Below are 22695 nucleotides of genomic sequence, written 5' to 3' on the forward strand. Positions count from 1 at the left end.
TTATGATGAGGAATGTTTTCTTAAGCAAAAATCGAAGGTTGATTGGCTTTGTGCTGGTGATTCGAATACTTCCTATTTTCACAATTCTGTGAAAGCTAGGAATGCTCGAAACAAAATTCACTACATCAATGATGTGCATGGGAACCGATTTGAGGGTGATGACGTCCCGGCTGCCCTTTTGGATCATTATTCGAACTTCTTGGGTACTGAGCAGTTAGTGCAGAATCTTGTTGGCGAAGACCTGTTTGTTAACACGTTAGATCAAGATGTGGCTGATCACATGGTTAGACAAGTGACTCGTGAAAAGGTTAAACAAGCCATGTTTAGCATTGGTGAAAACAAGGCCCCTGGTCCGGATGGTTTCACATCTGCGTTCTTTAAGCATGCTTGGGATATTGTCGGGGATGAGGTGACAAATGCTGTGCTTGATTTCTTTGATAATGGTAAACTTCTAAAACAGGTCAACCACACTATTCTTGCTCTGGTCCCTAAAAAGGATACCCCTAACTAAGTTCTAGACTACCATCCTATTTGTTGTTGTAATGTTCTTTTTAAGTGCATTAGCAAGATAATAACGGATAGGATTAAGGGGAGTTTGGAAAAGTTGGTAAGCATAAATCAGTCGGCCTTCATTCCGGGAGGAAAATAGCTGATAATATTCTCCTTACTCAGGAACTGATGCACAATTATCATCTTAATAGAGGTCCCCCAAGATGTGCGTTTAAGATTGATATTCAGAAGGCTTATGATACAGTTAGCTGGCAGTTTCTTGAGTCTATTTTGCACCGCTTTGGTTTTCACCTTAAGATGGTTAGTTGGATTATGACATGTGTCACAACGGTGTCGTATTCTTTAAGCATTAATGGTGAGCTTCATGGTTATTTTGCGGGGAAACGTGGTCTTAGACAAGAGGATCCTATGTCCTCGTATTTGTTCACTCTTGTCATGGAAGTTCTGACACTTCTTCTTCAACAAGCAGCTTCACACATGTCGTTCAAGTTTCATGGTTGCTGTCCTAAACAGAAAATCATAAACGTTTCGTTTGCAGATGACTTGTTCCTTTTCTCTCATGGTGATAATGCCTCGGTTAAGCAGTTAAAGGATGCCCTAGATACATTTACTCTAATCTCGGGTCTTGTCCCTAGCTCGACAAAAAGCACCGTGTATTTCAGCAATGTCCCTCATACTATGAAAGATCAGATTATGCATGTTATGCCATTTCAAGAGGGAACTTTACCGGTTCGTTATCTTGGGGTTCCGTTGATTTCAACGAGACTGGCTGCCAGAGACTGTAAAATACTTTTGGAGCGTATGGATAGACGAATAGATAATTGGATGTCAAAGTCCCTATCGTTTGCAGGGAGACTCCAGCTCATTAACTCGGTGCTTTCGGCCTTGTATTCATATTGGGCTTCGGTTATGATGCTCCCCTCCAGTATTATAAAGGACTTAGAGAAACGGTTGCGTAGATTCCTATGGAACGGAGGTACCCAAGGCCCGGTTCGTGCTAAAGTAGCCTGGAAGGATGTTTGTATGCCGAAAGATGAGGGAGGATTAGGTATTCGAAGTATAATGGATGTTAACAAGGCTTTTTTGACATCTCATATCTGGAGTTTAATCACTAATCGTCCATCCCTTTGGGTCCAATGGATTCATTCACACAAGTTAAAAGGTAAAAGCTTTTGGGAAGTGCAGTGTCGAGGTAATGTTAGCTAGGGATGGAGAAAGCTCCTGTCCATTCGTACTAAAGTTCGTTCTTTCTTTTGGATGTCTATTCGGAGCGGCCGCCAAACAAATGTGTGGAGTGATAATTGGTGTACATGCAGCCCCCTTCGCTCTTTCATCTCCCCAAGAGCTATCGCTGATGCTGGGTTCTCTATTAACTCAACGGTGGCAGAGATTATTACTGAAAGCGGTCAATGGTTATGGCCCGCAGCGTGGTATGATATATATCCAGTCCTTATAAATGTTGATACGCCTCAGCTTATATCTGATGCGGATGATCGGTTGGGCTGGAAAGACTTGGAAGGTAATCTATAGGTTTTCGGATCCTGGGAGGTTTGGAACAACTTACGTCAGAGAAACAGTAAGGTAGAATGGACCAATTCGGTTTGGTTTAGCCAGTGTATTCCCAGACATTCGTTCCATTTGTGGTTGGTTATCAAGAACAAGTTGAAGACGCAAGACAGGATGGCTGTTTGGGAAGCGGGTAGTGCTACTAATCTACAGCTCATGTGTTGCCCTTTATGCAAATATGATCGTGACTCTAGAGATCACCTTTTCTTCCAATGCTCCTATGCTTCAGAGGTTTGGGGATTGGTAAGAAATATGGTTGACATGGTAGGTGTAACGGATACATGGAACTCGGTTATGCAGTGGATGGAGCTAAATGCTAATAATCGAACTCTGGATCATATTGTTTGCAATATTCTGGTAGCGGCTTCCACGTACTTTATTTGGCAGGAAAGGAACAACCGATTGTCTTCTCAAGACCAGCGGAATGCTAGTGTGCTCTCAAAGGTTATTATAGATACAGTGCGTCTCAGAATTATGGGATTCAAGATTGGTAGAGACCCGAAGCATAAGAAGATATTAGACAGATGGCTGATCTCGAAGCAGAGTATGGAGATTGAACCAGGCTAAAGGGGACTTTTGTTTTTTTTAGTCTAGTGTTCTTGTGCTTGTGGTCGTGTTTTTGTCTGGTAGCTTTGTCTGGTTTGGTTGTGACGTTTTGTCAGGTTTTGTTTTGTTATGTTCCCTAGTCTTGGTATGCCAAGTCTAGTAGTGTGTATCTATGTCTTGATACACCCTGTTTTGTTTTGTTGGTTGATATAAAATTTCACCGGGGTAACCCTTTACCCAAAAAAAAGATCACTAAACGGAATAACTTAACACTTTAACGAACCGGTATCTAACCGAACAACCGGACACTACCCGAAACACCAATATATTGCTAGAAGCATTCTTTTATCATTTCTAAGCTAGTTATGATCCCCGAACGCCTTAACACGTTATATAACACATCATACACTCAAACACTAACCTTTACACTTAAGATCTAACTAAACCATCTAACCTACCATTTAAACTTACACTTACCCCCCCCCCCATCCATATGGACGACCCCACCATAATCTTTACAAGATTTCCTTAAATCTTCATTTGATCTTCCCAAAGATTTGTTAAGATCATGTAGTGTACTAATGGGACATATTAACCAAAGGATATAAGCCTAAGATTGTTATAAGAAGTCTTGAACTCTTACACCACACTTCACACCACTCATCTCTCTCCTCTCCTCCTTATTCTCAGCTGAGAACCACACCCACACCACCACCACTTTTCATCCATCATCCATTCATTCCAAGTAGTACTCAAGGTGTAACAAGGTGATTAAGGAAGCTTGGTGCTTGTGGATCTTTAAGGGCCTCCATCATTTGCTTTTATCCAACACTTTTGTCATCACCATCTCTTGTGTTCATCCCTAGCCTTTGTGCTAGTTGTAAGACTCTCATAATCCTTATTAACTTCATATGTAGTTGGTTAAAAGATGTAGTATGTTGTTAATCACCAAAGAACACAAACATGAATCATGAACATAAAGCTTAACATATGACGAAATATTTGTGACACTCTGGGTTTTGCCGAGCATACATCTTGTAGTGGCAATGTGTGTGTATATATTATTAAATGAAAGTTGTGTTTTATCTTGATGTTCTATGTGATCCTTGCACTAAGTTATGTATATGTAGTATATATATATATATATATATGTGTAAATATGTATTAGTGACCCGATGTCACACCCCGACCACGTAGGACAACAAACCGCGGTGGAAACGTCGGGGAGTGTTGCAACAGAATTATTGTTTCACAACCATGGATACACAAAGAGTTTCGTTTTATTGAAAATATTAACATTACATTGTCTTGACACATAACAAACACGTTAAATATCGACTGTCATTGTTATTATGTCACTAAGGCCTTGTCCAGATCCTACGTGACGCATGCAACCTAGAAACCACATTAAGCAACAACACCTGAAACATATGTAAAAACTTAGTCAGCAAGGAAATGTTGGCGAGTACATAGGTTTTATAGGAGTGTCAGATTCATGGCTAGTTTAAATGTTGCAATACTTCATTTAAAACTTTGTTTTGAAAAGAGTGTAATATTGCAACTTAATTAACCAACTCAAATCAAGCGGGTTATAGTTTATAAAATCTTGTAGCCATGATTCTTAACCCAAAAACATTTGTTTTAGTAAAGCAATTTGCAAAACATCTCGTATTAAATCGTTAATAAAATCTCGTTAATAAAACTCGTATTATTTCGAAAACCTCGTTTGTGTGATATCGTTCCAAAATCGTTTACCCAAGTGAACTAAATAACGCCACGGTATATAATATGTTGAAAACACTTATATATAAGAAGTACCAGTGGCGTATCTACCATGTTTTCACCACATTACACCCGTCCCGTTATCTAAACACTAGCCAAAAACCAATCGTTTACCCAGATTATTTAACATCGTTTCCAAATCGTTTACTCGTTTAAATCGTTTAAATCGTCCTCGTTTTAATTGTGATAACTTATATATGGTCGTCTCGTTAATAACATTCAAACCTTCGTGACTCGATCACCTCGTTTATCGCTTCTCGAGTTAACAAACCACCAAAGGGTAAGTTAACAAACATCAGACTCAGTCGCTACCCACAACCCCCACACATAACCATGGGTGTAGTAAAGTAAAGGGATTTGTCAGATCCTATGGTACCATAACCTAATACTGGTCGGTTGGGCCAAAATTAATGAATGTCATTTGTTATGTAACTACAACCATCAAGTTTCGTTCACATTATTGAAATCGTTATTAGTTTAGTAAAAATCGTTTTAATCGTTTTTGAAATCATCGTTTAAACCTTGAAAACATTTCGTACATATGAATCACCCCAAAATATTTAAAACAGTAAAATAGGGGAACTATGTACTCACATGGAGCGCAAAGTATCCTCGATCAAATAGAACTTCAACAAACTCGAGCAAACCAGAGAAATCAAACGGCACCTAGTAATCGAATCACTAGTCAAACAATAGACGCCTAAATCGGAAGATCGGATAGAATGAGGTCTTGTAAACCAAATGAGTGTTGGAACTCATGTGATATGGTTTAACAAAGCCTACATTCTAAATCGGAACCTAACCTAAGTGCTTTCGACCCATTGCGACCCATTAAGGTAGCTCACGCTACTTTAACGCGTCGTGCGCGCAAAAGCGCGTTCAAGATGTCTAACTAGTCCTATGACAAGTATTATATGCCCATACATGTTTAATTATGTTACATAATTAGTTACGTGTCAAAAGTTTAGGTCACATATGCTTAATTACCAATTATGTATGAAAAGGGTATTTTGGTAATTTACCAAAGGCATATAACTACCTATCATGCGACTAATTAAACCTAAGTGACCATAAGGTATAACCTCGGAAGGTTATTCCCTATGCTACTATGGTCACTAAACATGTTTGGTCGGATCCTAATGATCGACCAAACGGGTCGTGTTCGAAAGTCTAAGCGGGTGTTTAGTCCGCTTGACTTACGACTCTACACAAGCACCAAACTAAGAGTGACGAGCTAAACATGCTAGAACATGTTTAGTTAAGTTAGAAAACAGGTTTTGATATCAAAACAAACGGTTTTGATACCCTAGAGTAGTTTGGTTACAAAATACGCATAAACACGCATTTTGGCCGAAACTACGACTCGTCACTACGCCTAGTCAACGTGGTAATCAGTAGGTATAGTCACAAGGGACTATAATCATCGTGATTACGCTCACGTTGCAAAGTTCAACGGAACTTTGTGTTGACCATTGACTTGGTCAAAGCTGAAAGTCAAACTTGTTTGACTTTCATGCTTGAAATACAAGAACAAGCAAGAAGAGGACTTACAAAGGGTCCAAGAAGGATGTTTGATCTAAAATAGCTCAGGTATGAAGTGTAAACACCCCAACTTAGAGCTGAATTCAGATCAAGTGTGAAGAACCCAAATGAGGAAGCTTGCTATTTATAGGAAGTTAGGATCAATAGGATGATTCCAAGTGTTTAGAGGGTGAAATCTTGGCCATACATGTGGGTTAATGGTATTAGAATACAATGGGAGTCAAAAACCAGCTCCAGGTATTGCAAATATTACATTAAAACCCCTGAATTTAGCCCAGATTGCTGAATCTGAAGTTTCTGTCTGACAGGCTCGCGCGCCCCGCGTAAGAATTAAGCTTGGCTTACGCGGGCCGCCTGGCCATCTTTGGCAGATTGTCAAAACAGGTCCCTGCACATCAGAAACTTGCATTTCGGCTCATTTTTGACACGTTTAAGCCCCGTTAACCTCATTTCAAGGCTCTAAAATGATGTTAAAGTATAGGGAACTCAAAACATGCTCAAAAATATCTCGGATGTCGGTTCATTTGGTCGTACGGTTGCGTTGTTCGGTTAATTACGACGGAAGTCGTAACGAACGCAAAAACGATCCAAATTAAGCGATGAATGGAATTTCATCATGCCACACACTAAAACATACTATTTTAATGATTACATGAATTTTTGGATGTCCGCATATATTCAGAACGTAAGATATGCGCGAAAATGCAAACTTGTGCACTTTTTGACGCTTTTAGTCCCTATTGATCAATAAAGTTTATTTTAGCATACCGAACCCCTTAAAGCCTATTTCTAAGCTATGTAAAGGATATTTAGGGTATGTTTAACCTATGATCAAGTTCCGGAATGTTCGTTACTATACAACTTGGTATAGTTTCGCAGTTTGACACAAATAGTCCCTGCGATCGAACAAAGTTGATTTTAACACACCAAACTATCTAGAACTTATTTCTAAGTTATGTGGAGGTTATTTAAGGTATGTTAAGCCTATGTCACTATTCCGGAATGTTTGTTGCGTTATACTGACTGTGTTTATGCACCAGTTCGCGTATAACTTTCCAGAAAGCGATTTAAAGCTTGAAATTGGAATCGAATCGAATTGTAAAAATCACCAAACACAAATACACACATAATTACATCAAAACACATATAATAACACCAAAGCACATTGTTTTATTAATAATCAACATTGTTTTACATCGTACAACGATTACAGAGCACAGTTGTCACAGCCGAGACCCCTCCCTTGCACACTATGGGCTGCCAACCTACCTACCCAGCCCAACAACACAAGGACCTGACTCGAGACCACTCGGTCTCGAGCGAACAGTAAATAGTTGGGCCGGTTGGGCCGCAAACCCCTTTGAGCCTCACTCGAAACCCTTGTAGGGTGCACCACCCAAACCAAGTATAAAAACTCATCATCCACCTTTCCCTTACACTCTCACACATCATCCTACACACTCTCTCTCCCTCACTAAAACCCTAGAACCACAAACCTCCTCTCATTTCTCTCGGACCAAACCGGTGACAACAAGGACTCTCGGTTCAAGCTCGGGATCATCATTCGGAAGCTCACTCATCGACCCTTCATACCCTCACACTTCGAGTATCTACCCGGTTAGTGTTCTAATGTGTACTAGGTGTTTTATTGTGCACTAGGTATTATATGTGCTTGATGAATGAGATACATGCTTAGTTTAGAGGTCTCTTTGCATGATTTTGTATGATGTAGTGAGTTAAAAATGGTTAAATGATGTAGATGCTTGATTTCTAGATAATGTTATGGTTAGGAAGAATAGAGTGATTTATTGATTATCATGCTAGCTTGACATATGAATAAGTAGAAAAATGTATGAATATGGTGCTATCATGTTCTCGGATGTGTATGGATGATGATGATTGATAATACATTAAACTAGGTGTATTATGCTAGTATAAATCGGTTTAAATGAACATGTTTGTTTAGGATGAAAACCCTAATGATGAACTAGATGAATATTTGTTGAATATGATATGAAGATTCGAATTGTGTGTTTTGATCCGTTTTGAATGAAGTTTAGACAAGAAAACATGTTTATGCATTTTGGTTGGATAGTACATATTATCATGAAAACAAAATCCTATTGGAGAAGTACACTGTACAACCTTCTTATGATCAGCAGATGTTGGAGACGAGAACCTTGGTCTCGACTCGAGACCATCAAAAATGGCAACTCGAGACCAACCAGCACATCTTATGTACTCGAGACCTATGAGGTTGCGACTCGAGATCTCCTGATCTCGACTCGAGACTGAACTCGATATCTCCAAGGCTGCCACTCATTTTAAACACCACTCGAGAACGGAGGTTGCGACTCGAGACCAGCCCTCCACAACTCGGACCCCTTGGTTGCGACTCGAGACCGCATGATCTCGAGTCGAGACCCATTGTTTAGACCGGGCTGCTTGTCTTGGTTTTTGGGCCACAACGTGTTTTTGTTTTGGGCTGACTGTTGACTGGACTATGTGTTAGTTGTTACTGTTTGACTGTTTCAATAGTAGAGCAGGCCCAATAACTCAACATGTAACTGTATGCATGCTATGTGTCAGCTATGTGCAAAAATATACGTGATCTTCCTGTACCCAAACCTGACCTATATTAGTAACCATGTTAGGACGTGGTGACCAACGTACTTGACCAAGTAAACTGTCTGCCGAGCAACCCAAGGTGAGTTCACACACTAAAAGCATGCGTCCCAGGGAGGGACACAGACATCTTCGGGAAGAATACTTCCAAACTAATATTTCCGGGGGAAAATACGAATGGGTACTTTTATATCACTATCTCCGGGGGAGATACGTTTGGATATTATTTTATATATCACAACTAGCAAAACTAAACGAAACTCTATTATATTAAGTCCCTGCTTACAGTACCGATTAATCGCCGGGGGCGAACGGGTTATTAGTTGATAGCACTATTAGGTTTGACAACCTCACACCGTGACCGGGGGGATCGGGCGTGAACTAGTAGACCTTGCATCTTGGTCAATGATGATAGACATTGACTCGGGGCACAATTAAAATTGCTCGGTATAATTAGTGGCTGGATACAGTTACGCCCCCAGGCGGTGGTACTCCGCATGTGGATTTTGAGGTGTGACAAATTGGTATCAGAGCCATTGGTTATAGTGAACTTGGTTTTAAAAAGGGGGAAATCTTTTTGAGAAAACCAGACTATAACCCGTGACTCGTGACGACACTACACTCCAAGTGCAAGACTCAACACACTAGACCTCATAGCTCGGACTTGTGTTTACTTGCTTGCTTATTTTATACTTATGCTCTGCTATATGTACTAGTGTGCCTAGTTAGATAGATACACCTCCCTCTTCTATCTTATTCTTGCTACATTACGACATCAAACTCATACTATGTTTTCTGATTATGAAGACAATGAGTGGACGTGGAAGGGGAAACATTAACATGACTCAGGCTCAATTCACTAACCTGCTTAACACGGTGGCTGCAGCTTTCGCAGCTCACCCTGGAGGTAAACTCGTTATTTTAGGATGTTTAGATCCTACCGCCGCATCGTCTTTTCACCCCTAAACCTATTCGCTTCGCTTCTCACAACAGGTTAGCATGCACCTGCGCAACCACATGTTTGTACTTTCAAAACCTTCATGGATTGCAAGCCTCTCCCTTTCAATGGCACTGAGGGTGCCATAGGTCTTCTGCACTGGATTGAGAAAGTCGAAGCCGTCTTTGCTGTCTGTGAGTGTCCCCCTGCAAATTGGGTGAAGTTTGTGTTGAACTCTGTATGCCCAAGACACATATTAAATTGATGTGGCTAATACGTTATGATCCAAGTCGAGTCATACCCAATAACAAGCTAGACAAACACTTACAATATTTATATATGATATGATCAAACAAATAAATATCAACACTTAGAATATTTAGAAATTGGTTTTCTAAATAATTGCACTTGACAAACTAATAAATTATATGGATAATTTATTTTGAAAGAGTATTTTATTTTGTTATTTAATGGGTTAAATAACATAATAAAAGATAGCATAAGTCTTATAACATATGATGTTATATTTTATAAAAGTTATAAAATACATATGTAAGACTTATATTATTTTATAAAAGAAAATTGATTTTTTTATATAAATAAGGACTAGGCCGCCACCCCCCCCCCAATGGGGTCTTCCCAAAATTGTTGGTCCAATCACACCACATGCATGTCTTACAAGTTAGATGGATTGTGATTGGGTGTTCTTCCCAAGCAATTTTTGGCCAATTACTTTACATGCAATTGCATGAACCTTGATTGGGGAAGAATGATGGTCCAATGACATTTCATGCAAATGTCATAACTAGAGGCCTTTTGATTGGGCAAGATGGGTGGCAAGATTCTCTCTCCATCTATAAATACCAAGATGTCAAATGAATGAAGATGGAAGACTTGTGTTTTTCTCTCCAAAAATCGGTCCTCAGAAGGTGTTCTTAAGGTTTTCGGTTTTTGATTCAAGTGTTGAAATCCTAGCTACAATCGTAGTGTTTGTTGGAAGCTTGGGGTATACAAGCTTGAGGTCTTCTACTCTTGAGGACAACCATTTCAAGAAGCATCATCCTTTTCATCATCCTATTACTCCAAGAAGGTAGTTTTCTAAACACCCTATGGTTGTGTATGATAGTATGCATCTTCATATATGGATCCGGATTTTTGGGATTTTACTTATAAATGAAGTTTACATCATAAAAGTAACATGTTTTTAAACATTATTTCCGCTGCGTTTTTATTTCATATGGATGAAATTACTTTGATAAACATGTTAAAATCCCATCAATGGCATCTAGAGCCGCTTATATGAGTGCATGTTTCAATAGATTAAAAATTTTGGGTTTCGGGTTTGAATAAAACCCCATGGCCGAAAATTTTAACATGGTTAACCCTTTGTTTTTCAAGATTATTTTCTTACATGCATAAGAGAATCTTGAAAAATTTATTTCATATGGATGATTTGTTTGTTTGGACAAAACTTACCTTTTCGGTTTTTTGAACATAGCCGAAAATGTTTATAAAAGGGAACCATTTTTTATGCTTCTTGAAATTAATAAATATATATTTGGATATATATTTTGGTGCATATGACCTAGCCATGACCTTGTGTTGAATGATTGTGTTGTTATTTATTATTTCAATGGGTTGTAATAATTATTATTTTTGTTCTTCCATTAGAAGATATGTAATTTATTTATTTTCATTTGGTATGTAAAATAAATAGATTAGGTGCATTTTATTTTACTAGAGAAAACGTATTAGGATATATTTTGTAAAAGAAGATGCACACAAAAATGCGGTTTTGGTTTGGACCATAACATTCGGTCCAAAGAACTTCATGGTTGTGACAACTGTGCTCTGTAATCGATGTACGATATAAAACAATGTTGGTTATTAATAAAACAATGTGCTTTGGTGTTATTATATGTGTTTTGGTGTTATTTTGTGTGTATTTGTGTTTGGTGATTTTACAATTCGATTCAATTCCAATTTCAAGCTTTAAATCGCTTTCTGGAAGGTTATACGCGCACTGATGCGTAAATATAACCAGTTTAATGCAACAAACACTCCGGAATAGTGAAATAGGCTTAACATATCTTAAACAACCTCAACATAACTTAGAAATAAGTTCTGGATGGTTTGGTGTGTTAAAATCAACTTTGTTCGATCGCAGGGACTATTTGTGTCAAACTACGAAACTATACCGATTTTTGTAGTAACGAACACTCCGGAACTTGATCATAAGTTAAATATACCATAAATATCCTTTACATAGCTTAGAAATAGGCTTTGAAGGGTTTGGTATGCTAAAATAAACTTTATTGATCAATAGAGACTAAAAGCCTCAAAAGTGTATAAGTTTGCATTTTTGCGCATATCTTACGTCCTGAATATATCCGGACATCCAAAAATTTATGTAATCATTAAAATATTTTATTTTAGTGATTGGCATGATAAAATTCCATTCGTCGCTTAATTTGGATCGTTTTTGCGTTCGTTACGACTTCCGTCGTAATTAACCTGATAACGCAACCGTACGGCCAAACGAACCGACATCCGTGATGTCTTTGAGCATATTTTAAGTTCCCTATACTTTAATATCATTTTAGAGCCTTGAAATGAGGTTAAAGGGGTTTAAAAGTGCCAAAAAAATCAAGTTTTACAAGTGCATGGACCATTTTTGAAAATTCTTGTAGATACATTGAACTTGGTCCATGTTTTTAGGCATCCATGGTATTTCAAAACAATGTGCCACACATGGATGGTTTTGATCCTTGTTTGCAATACCATTTGATGGTTTCAAGTATTCCCATGGTTTTTAAAACCATGTGCCCACATGTAAGGTCTAGATCAAAGCACATTTTTCGACGAACGATCTTAACGGTACTTGAATTCCTATAAATACCCAAACCCATTTCACTCCCAAAGCACACTTGAATCTGATTTTTGCTCTCTAAGTTGAAGTTTATGCTTCATACCTGAGAGTAAATCGGATCAAGAGCTTGCGGGGACCTTCTGTAAGTATTCTTTCATTCTTTTCATTCATTTCTATCGTTAAAGTCAAACTGTGTTTGACTTTCTGCTTTGACCAGTTTATGGTCAACGCGAAGTTCGTTTGAACTTCATAACGTGAGCGTAATCACGATGGTTATAGTCCCTAGTAACTATACCTACTGATTACCACGTTATCTAGGCTCAGTGGCGAGTCGTAGTTTCGGCCAAAATGCGTTTTCTCGCGTATTTTGTAACCAAACTACTCTAGGATGTCAAAACCGTTTGTTTTGATATCAAAACCCGTTTTCTAACTTAACTAAACATGTTCCGACATGTTTAGCTCGTCGCTTTTTAGTTTAGTGCTTATATAGAGTCGTAAGTCAAGCGGACTAAACACCCGCTTAGACTTTCGAACACGACCCGTTTGGTCGATCATTAGGATCCGACCAAACACGTTTAGTGACCATAGTAGCGTAGGGAATAACCTTCCAGGGTTATACCTTATGGTCACTTAGATTTGGTTAGTCGCATGATAAGTAGTTTATGTGCCCTTGGTAAATTACCAAAATACCCTTTTCATACATAATTGGTAATTAAGCATATGTAACTTAAACTTTTGACACATAACTGATTATGTAACATAATTAAACATGTATGGACATATAATACTTGTCATAGGACTAGTTAGACGTCTCGAACGCGCTTTTGCGTGCACGACGCGTTAAAGTGGCGTAAGCTACCTTAATGGGTCACGATGGGTCGAAAGCACTTAGGTTAGGTTCCGATTTAGGATATAGGTTTCGTTAAACCATATCACATGAGTTCCAACACTCATTTGGTTTACAAGACCTCATTCTGTCCGATCGTCCGATTTAGGCGTCTATTTGTTTGACTAGTGGTTCGATTACTAGGTGCTACTTGATTCCTTTGGTTTGCTTGAGTTTGTTGGAATTCTATTTGATCGAGGATACTTTGCACTACATGTGAGTACATAGTTCCCCTATTTTACTGTTTTTAAATGTTTTGGGGTGATTCATATGTACGAAATGTTTTCAAGGTTTAAACGATGATTTCAAAAACGATTAAAACGATTTTTACTAAACTAATAACGATTTCAATAATGTGAACAAAACTTGATGGTTGTAGTTACATAACGAATGACATTCATTAATTTTGGCCGAACCGACCAGTATTAGGTTATGGTACCATAGGATCTGACAAATCCCGTTACTTTACTACACCCATGGTTATGTGTGGGGGTTGTGGGTAGCGACTGAATCTGATATTTGTTAACTTACCCTTTGGTGGTTTGTTAATACGAGAACGAGTTGAACGATGGACGAGTCACGAAGGTTTGAATGTTGTTAGCGAGACGACCATAAATAGTTTTTCACAATTAAAATGAGGATGATTTAAACGATTCTAAACAAGTTAACGATTATCAAACGATTTTAAACGATTTGGGTGAACGATTGGTTTTTTATTAGTGTTTAGATAACGGGACGGGTGTAATGTGATGAAAGCATGGTGGATACGCCGCTGGTACTTCCTATATATAAGTGTTTTCATCATATTACATATCGTGGCGTTATTTAGTTCACTTGGGTAAACGATTTTGAAACGATATCATACAACGATGTTTTACTAAGAGATATAAACTAGACGAGTTTTTAACAAGTTTTTACAAGATGTTTTACAAGTTGGTTTTCTAAAACAAATGTTTTTGGGTTAAGAAGCATGGCTACGAGATTTTATAAAACTATAATCAACTTGATTTTAGTTGGTTAACTATGTTGCAATACATTTTTCAAAATAAGGTTTGTATTTTGACTCTTGTAGTCTAATAAAGTACTGCAACATATAAACGAGCCATGATTCTGATACTCTTATAAAACCTATGTACTCGCCAGCATTTCTTTGCTGACTAAGTTTTTACATATGTTTCAGGTGTCGATGCTTGACTGATTTCTAGGATGCATGCGTCACATAGGATCTGGACAAGGCCTTAGTGACATAATAACTATGATAGACTTTTTTTGGGTAAAGGGTTACCCCGGTGATTCTATTAAAATGCAACCGCAATTAAGTACAAGTAGTGAGGATATGTTCCACACTAGTTCATATACAGGACATGCCCCATATATGTAAAACAAAACAAACCAAAGACCAATAACACCCCATATCCTAGTCTACTATACATCATGACACGACATCTAGTAGACAAACAATGCAAAAACACAAAACAAAATCCTCAACCACCATCATCAAATATAAAGTAGCCACAAAACAGCAGCCCCTTCAGACGAAAAACAGCTAGCCTATCCATTCGAGGACTTGGTAGAAGAGGTGCTTGCCCCTGCTTTCGAGGAGAAAGGATGAGTGCCCGATGTCATAAATGCACTAGTTTCATTGTAGACTTCTTCAACCTCCTCCTCATCCGATTCCTGCTGGTCATGCTGAGCTTCACCATTTTTACAACCCCGAACCGGATCGTCATCCTGTAACACACCGAACCTATTTTGAATTTTAACCTTTGATGGAGGGACCGAAGATGAAGCCCCCCCACTCGGTTTCAGACCAACCGGCCTGTATTCAAACTGCTGCTTCTGCTTATTAACAGGAAATCCCGTTTTTCTCGCCACTTTCTTGCGATCCACATCCATGAAACCATCCTTGTCTACAACAGGCGATTTCTCTTGCTTACGAGTATTGTTAACAACCTGCTGTTTCTGGATCTTCGTAGGCTCTTTAAGAGCCCTCCTAGTCTGCCTCGGACAAGTATCATCAGAATGGCCAAAGACTTTACAGTGAGAGCATCTATGAGGACTCCATTCATACTCCACATAAAGTTTCTGTTTACAAAAACCTTCACCCTCCAGGTTTGGAATCGCTACAACTATCTCATCCTTAAAATCATTATCAGCTGAGATTTCTAACAGAGCTCGAGCATAACTACTCCTTCCCCACGAATCCATACACATTGATGAAGTGTAAGTGTCCAGCAATTTCGGCTCGCCAATAGCCGTAGCAATCATACTCAATCCATCCTCCGTGTAAGCAACAATCGGAACATCATGTATTTTGACCCACACTTGCAATTTCTTTACCTCCTTCTTTTCAAGTTTTGAAGTTGGAGACCAGATATTTAGAAAAATAGGCTGAGCTCGGATAATCCAAGGACCCTCCTTAAGCACATTCATCATCCCAGCTTCATCAGCGAACTTGAAAAAGAAAAACCCATTGGCATTCATCATGGTTTTTTGCAATCCAAACTTTTTCCAGTTATTCCGTACATAATAATCCACTACTGGGTAAGCAACTCGATCCCCCAAGAAATAACCGTAAAGTGTATATGCTAACTTATCCTGAACAGCCCGAATAGAGTCTCAAGGAAGAACCACATCACAGCCTTCATGCACATCAGGACTAGCAAGAGTTCTGAAATTTACCTTGACAGGATTGGCTGCCACAACCGAATCTGCATAAGACTTCGGAATTGAGCTTTCATCAGCACTTCGGTTAACCTGAACCTCCTGACCAACCTTCACATTATCCGATACCCTAGATGCCGTCCGCATCTTCTCCCCTTGATCCGAGACATAGCTGCTAGAAAAGGACGTAGGATCTGTACTACCGGACGATTTTTCCACACCTTGATCGACCATCGACTTTAGTTTCTCCAAACCTGACCATGGCGTGTATCCCATACCCGGGGAATCCCAGAAATTCGCATCCAGATTTCCTAGTCGGATAGGAGCCGAAACCTTCTGGTCACTTTGTGTTGTACTTGTTACACCACTCTTTGGCTTCCCATCAGCATCAAGAAATCTTGCGGCAATTGCTTCAAAGGATAAAGACGGCTTCCCACAACTAGCCTGTTGATTTCCTTTTGATGCATCCATTCCCAAATCGTCACAACCCTAGCAGCCGCCAAATAGGAACCCTAGTAGCCATGATGATTATTTTCTGAATGAAAACCGATTTGTAAAGCTTAAACAGCCGCACCAAACGCCGGATTAAGAATAAACCCTAATCTGATGTGAACGATCAGATTAAGAATAAACCCTAATCATGAAATCGGTAGCCGTCACCCTAACTCCAATCAGACGATGAAACCAGAAACGTAAAAGGAAGGACAACGGCAAACAAACCTATTCTCAGAGAACGTAACCCTTGAACACGAACCCTAATCTGACTTCACGTAATTAGAATCAAAAGAACCGAATTGAAACCGAATTCCTTGGATGCTAACCAAGAACAATCGAGATCAGAGATTTGTAGGATCGTCTAGGGTTTTACCAAGTCACCAAAATCGCCCAGAGCTCCATTGATGTGTTGCTTAGTGTGCACGTATCCCTTCGTATTAGTGCTCTAATAACTATGATAGACGATATAAAACTTGTTTGTTCTATGTGTTAAGACAATGTAATGTTTAATATTATCAATAAAACGAAACTATTTTTGAATCCATAGTTGTGAAACAATTATTCTGTTGCAACACTCCCCGACGTTTCCGCCACGGTTGTTGTCCTACGTGGTCGGGGTGTGACAATGGTTCTTAACGGGATTTTAACCCGATAACCAAAACACATTTTGAAGTCCAAAAGAATTTGGAGCTGAATATAAAAGAATTTTGGAAGCTCAAAGAAGGTGGAGAAATCACAACACAAGATGGAGACTTGAAGCATTTGGATGCGGGATCAAGTGGGAGTTCATCGACACATTACTTGTGTCATTTTTTCATCCCTTAGGAAGGACCTTTTGGCACACTTGTTTCGGCCAACAAGTGTTGTCAAAATAGTTGGCTATGGTTATGCACCTATTATTATGAATGATGTGCTTGTTTGGTTGCTTATTTTGTTGTTTAGATGATATGTCGATATGCATGACTTAACAAACTAATAATCAACAACCAGCGTAAATTTGGTTCTTAACAAAATCATTAAAATGGTTAATAAAAGGTTTTATTAAAAATTAATAATTTTATAATAAAATGGGTTTTATTAAAAAGAACCTTGAAAATAAGTTTTCACTAAAGTACCATTGATTTGAATGCATGCAAATGTATGGTACATAATATTTTCTAAACTAGAATTTTGAAATATTAAAAACCCTTTTATAAAACAAGTCAAACACCATCCTTTTATACAACACTCGAAACACTTGGGAACTCTTAGTGTGGGATAAAGGTCACCTAACCACATTTGAGGGAACTTGTATGTTCGAGGTGGGTTTACCATGTTTGTGGGATAAAGGTCACCTAACCACTTATGTGTATAAACTCACACGTGTGTGTAAGTTGGACGACTTGATTTGGAAACCATGAACTTAGGGTCACCAAAGCATGGGGAACAAAGGTGTTGATGGGATTAAACATGCCAACTAAACATAAAGATGTTTAACCGATCCCATATGGCTAGAAATTGCAAAGAGTTGCAATTGTCAAACGTTGACTACCTTGTTAATTTAAATAGAGGGATAAAGGTCACCTAACCAATATTTAAATGTAACGTTGGATTCTAGATTTTAATTATTAATTGTCTTTAAGACACAAAAGGGTATTAATGATTAAAAATATAATAATATCGAAAATACTAAAATTGAACTTGTTAAATTTTGTAGATGGCCGCTAACAATGCAAACCCGATTACCCAAACCGTCCGAAACCTATCACTAAGAACCATCCTTGGAAAGGATCGTCTCAACCATAACAACTTCATGGATTGGTTTCGAAACTTGAGAATCGTTCTCAAGCAAGAGAAGATATCCTATGTGTTGGACGATCCTATTCCCGATGAACCTAACGTGGAAGATGTGGAAGCCTACAACGATTGGGTTAAGTATACCGAGGACTCCATGCAAGCCTCATGCCTCATGTTGGGAACTATGATTCCCAAAATTCAAAAGGATTTTAAACACCACGGGGCATATGACATGATTACCCAGTTAAAGGAAATGTTCCTACAACAAGCAAGGGTAGAACGCTTCGAAACTGTTCGGGCGTTTCATGCATGTCGAATGGAGGAAACCCAATCGGTATCATCTTATGTTCTCAAGATGAAAAGCCACATTGATCGCCTCGAAGGGCTAAATTGTCCCGTCTCCAAAGAGTTGGCTACGGATTTGATCCTCAACTCTTTAACAAAGAAATTTGAGAGCTTTGTTATGAATTACAACATGAATGGATGGGACAAGAGTATTGGTGAGCTTCATGCAATGCTCAAAACGGCCGAAGCAAGTATGGGCAAAAAGGCTTTACCCGTCCTAGCGATCAATGAAGGAGGCAACAAGAAGAGGCCCCACCCGACTCTAAAGCAACCTATGCTAAAAGAAAGGGACACGTCAAGGGAAAGGGAAAAGGAAAAGCTAAAGCAGAACCCGCCAAACCAAAAGAGAAGAAGCAAAAGGTTGCTACAAATGACCCATGTTTTGAATGTAGTGAGATAGGACATTGGAAGAGAAATTGTCCAACCTATCTCAAAGAGTTGAAAAACAAGAGGGATGCAGGGCAAACCTCAGGTACTTTCTTTATGATACATGTTGAGCTTAATGTTATTTCTTCTAACACATGGGTACTAGATACCAGATGTGGAACTCGTATTTGCAATTCGTTGCAGGGGTTCAAAAGAAATAAACATTACAAAAAAGGGGACGCTAGTCTCTTTATGGGCAACGGAGCAAAAGTTGAAGTCGAAGCTCAAGGAGACTACGTTTTAGAACTTCCAAGTGGTTTGGAAGTTATTTTGAAGAATGTTTTGTATGCTCCTAATTTGACTAGGAACATAATTTCAGTTTCCCTTTTAAAACAATCTGGTTTCAATTTCGAATTTGTTAACTATGACATTTATGTTTCTAAGAATGATGTGTTTTATTTTAAAGCTATGTCTTTAAATGGTATTTATGAATTGTGGTGTTGTCGATCCTTCTGAGTAAGGTTTCTAGACTTCTACCGTGGTTACTAATCTTTTGAAATCAGGTTTAGGGTTATTCGTTTCGTTTTTTCTTGCTAGGGTTTGCCGCCAATTTGCTTGGGTTGAATCTTGATTTACGTGCGTTGGTTTCATTGCATGATTTGGAGTTGGTGGCGGATTAGGGTTCTGATTTATTACTAGTCCTTCATCAAGGTATTGGTTCGTTGGTTGATTAGGGTTTGAGTTTACTTCGTTGGGGTTTTGTTCTTCGTCATTTGTTCCTTGTCGGCCAACTAGGGTTTACGTCTGCATGTGATTGTTGGCGTATGAAAATGAGTACTGAACCGCCTGACATTAATGAGATTTTTTGGAAACCATCTTTGAATGCTGATATTCGTAATCCTCAACTTGATGAATTGAAGGCAGGCAGTGAGTTTTCTCCTGGGAGCTCCCCTGGGACGGCTCCTGTGCGAGGTATTAGCTTGAAGGTTACGAACATAGAAGGGAATACCATGTTACCGAGAAGGGGGCTATACTCTACTAATAATATCTCCATCCTTGATGGTTTGGCTGCAATATCTAAACCGGTAACAACTGATGAGTCAAGACCATCGTATGCGGATAGGGTTAAGAACACCAGTCTGATGAAGCGTGAAGTCAACTTCAGAAGGCTGGATTCTCACGAGGTTATACAAGACGCTGATGTTGTGATTCCTAGAGAGGTAATCCGCAAGGTACAGGAGAAATTCAAAAATGTTCTTTATGGATATTTTCTAGGTAATCGTTTGCCTTATCCTGTGGTTGAATATTATGCTAAGAATGTGTGGGCAAAATTTGGTTTTGCAAAAATTATGATGAACTCAGATGGTTTTTTCTTCTTCAAGTTTGATACCAAAGAGGGGATGACAAAAGTGTTGGAGGGTGGACCTTGGCTTATTAGAAAAGTTCCGTTATTTTTGAATGTTTGGTCTCCGTCTGTGAGTCTAAAAAAAGAGGGGATTAAGTCGATTCCGGTTTGGGTAAAGTTGCATAATGTGCCTATATCAGTCTACACGGATGATGGGCTGAGTTTATTAGCATCTAAAATAGGGATTCCGAAAAGACTTGATAGTTATACGGCGGACATGTGTGCTGAAAATTGGGGGAGGAGTAGTTTTGCTCATGCCCTAATTGAGGTGAATGCTGATAATGAATTAAAGGACCATATAATAGTGGCAATACCGAAGTTAGATGAAGACGGGTATATTACGGAAAGAATCAATGTGGAGTATGAATGGAAACCACATCGGTGTTCGACATGTTGTGTTTTTGGTCATAGTGATCTTACTTGTGCCAAGAATGTGAACGATAAAAAGAAACAAGTGGTAGTGGATGAGGAAGGGTTTGTTACGGATAAGAGGAAGACGGCTCGGGGTGGAACGATTCAAAAGAAACAAAAAGCTAAATTTATATATAAGCCGAAACCTAACAAAGCTGGTCCAAGTACTTCAGGCACAAAGGATAGTAAAAACGACAAAGCTGGTCCAAGTACTTCAAGCACAAAGGGGTTGGGTACGGTCAATGTCAAAACGTCGAATGCTTTTGATGTTCTTGATTCTGGAGAGGGGGCTGGGAATGAGAGTATACCTGGTAACGAAGATGGTACAAATGAGAAGGATGGTTACTCGGATCATGGCATAGATGATATTTTAGATGATATGCCGACGGAAATGGCTAAGTTTATGTCCAATAAACAGCAAACTAATATCTCTGAGGGGGCAAGCACTCCCGGTGTTACGGGTTTAAATGGGTAGTTTAATGACTTGGAATATTAGGGGCTTGAACCGGCCCCTGAAACAAAGTGAGGCTCGAACCATTGTCGCGGAGAATAAGTTAGAGTTGTGTGCGATCCTTGAATCGCATGTGAGTATTGGTAATCTGGCTAAAGTTTGTAAGTTTGTGTTTCGTAATTGGAATTGGACCTCCAATGGTGGTGTTTGCAGCCGTGGTACAAGAATTATTTTGGGATGGAATGCGGATAATCTAGACGTCATGGTCCTTGCTCAATCGGATCAAATTATGCATACTCAGATTCTTTTTAAGGCTAGCAAAAGAGTTTTATTTTGTTCGTTTGTCTACGCGGAGAACAAGTATATAGATCGGAGAGCGCTTTGGGCTGATTTATGTAAGCATAAGATGTTTTGTCATGATAAGCCGTGGGTGGTAATGGGGGACTTCAATTCTGCACTCAACATTGAAGATTCGTTATGCGGGGTTTCTAAACAGTCTATTGGCTTGCGAGAATTTCAGGAGTGTATTCAACAAACTGAATTGATGGATATAAATGCGCATGGGCTGCAGTATACTTGGAATCAAAAGCCTAAGAGTGGAGTCGGCTTATTAAAAAAGATAGACCGTATAATGGGTAATGTGACGTTTTTGGACTTGTTTCCCTCTGCTTATGCGTTGTTTCATCCGTTTCGGGTTTCTGATCACACTCCGTGTATCCTTAAAATCCTCGGCTACAATGGGTCTCGGCCAAAGCCATTTAAGTTTCCGAACTTTATCGCTACCAAGCCGGAATTTAAGGACATTGTTAAATTGGAGTGGACGAAGAGTGTGGAGGGGATTGCCATGCTTTCGGTTGTGAAGAAGTTAAGGAACTTAAAACCTAGGTTGAGAAAGCTATTTTTCGATCAGGGAAACTTACATGTGAAAGTTGATGCTTTGCGAAAGGAGTTAGATGATATTCAGGCCCAGATGGATCGTAATCCGTGGAGTGTGCACTTGCGTCAAAAGGAAGCTCAATGTCTTAAAGATTTTCAAGTGGCTGCCTATGATGAGGAGTGTTTCCTGAAACAGAAATCTAAGGTAGATTGGCTCTGTGCTGGAGATTCGAACACAAAATATTTTCATAACATAGTGAAAACGAGGAACGCTAGAGCTAGGATTTATAGTGTTATGGATACTATGGGGGTGAGACATGAGGGTGAAGATGTTGCCGATGCTATGGTGTTGCACTATTCAAGTTTTTGGGTATGGAGCATCCGGTTGAGACAACCAATATGGAAAACCTGTTTACTAATGTTCTTAGTGACGAAGATGCGCTGCACATGATTCGCCCGATCACTCGTGAAGAGGTTAAGAATGCCATGTTTAGTATTGGTGAGGATAAGGCCCCCGGGCCTGATGGGTACACCTCGACATTTTTCAAGAAAGCTTGGGAGATAGTGGGGAATGAAGTTACTGATGCGGTTTTACAGTTTTTTGAAAACGGTAAACTTCTTAAACAAATTAATCACACTCTTC

The 22695-nt window shown here is 39.1% G+C and overlaps 1 protein-coding gene across 1 annotated transcript; it reads left to right on the forward strand.

Annotated features, from left to right (window-relative positions):
- The first annotated feature begins 2190 nt into the window (after positions 1-2190).
- Positions 2191-2643, forward strand: LOC110914493. Its single transcript, XM_022159282.1, has one exon. It carries the CDS (start codon positions 2191-2193, stop codon positions 2641-2643), a length of 453 nt encoding a protein of 150 aa, XP_022014974.1.
- The last annotated feature ends 20052 nt before the right edge of the window (positions 2644-22695 follow it).

The sequence above is a fragment of the Helianthus annuus genome, chromosome 15, assembly GCF_002127325.2.
Source record: "Helianthus annuus cultivar XRQ/B chromosome 15, HanXRQr2.0-SUNRISE, whole genome shotgun sequence".
Taxonomy (NCBI): domain Eukaryota; kingdom Viridiplantae; phylum Streptophyta; class Magnoliopsida; order Asterales; family Asteraceae; genus Helianthus; species Helianthus annuus.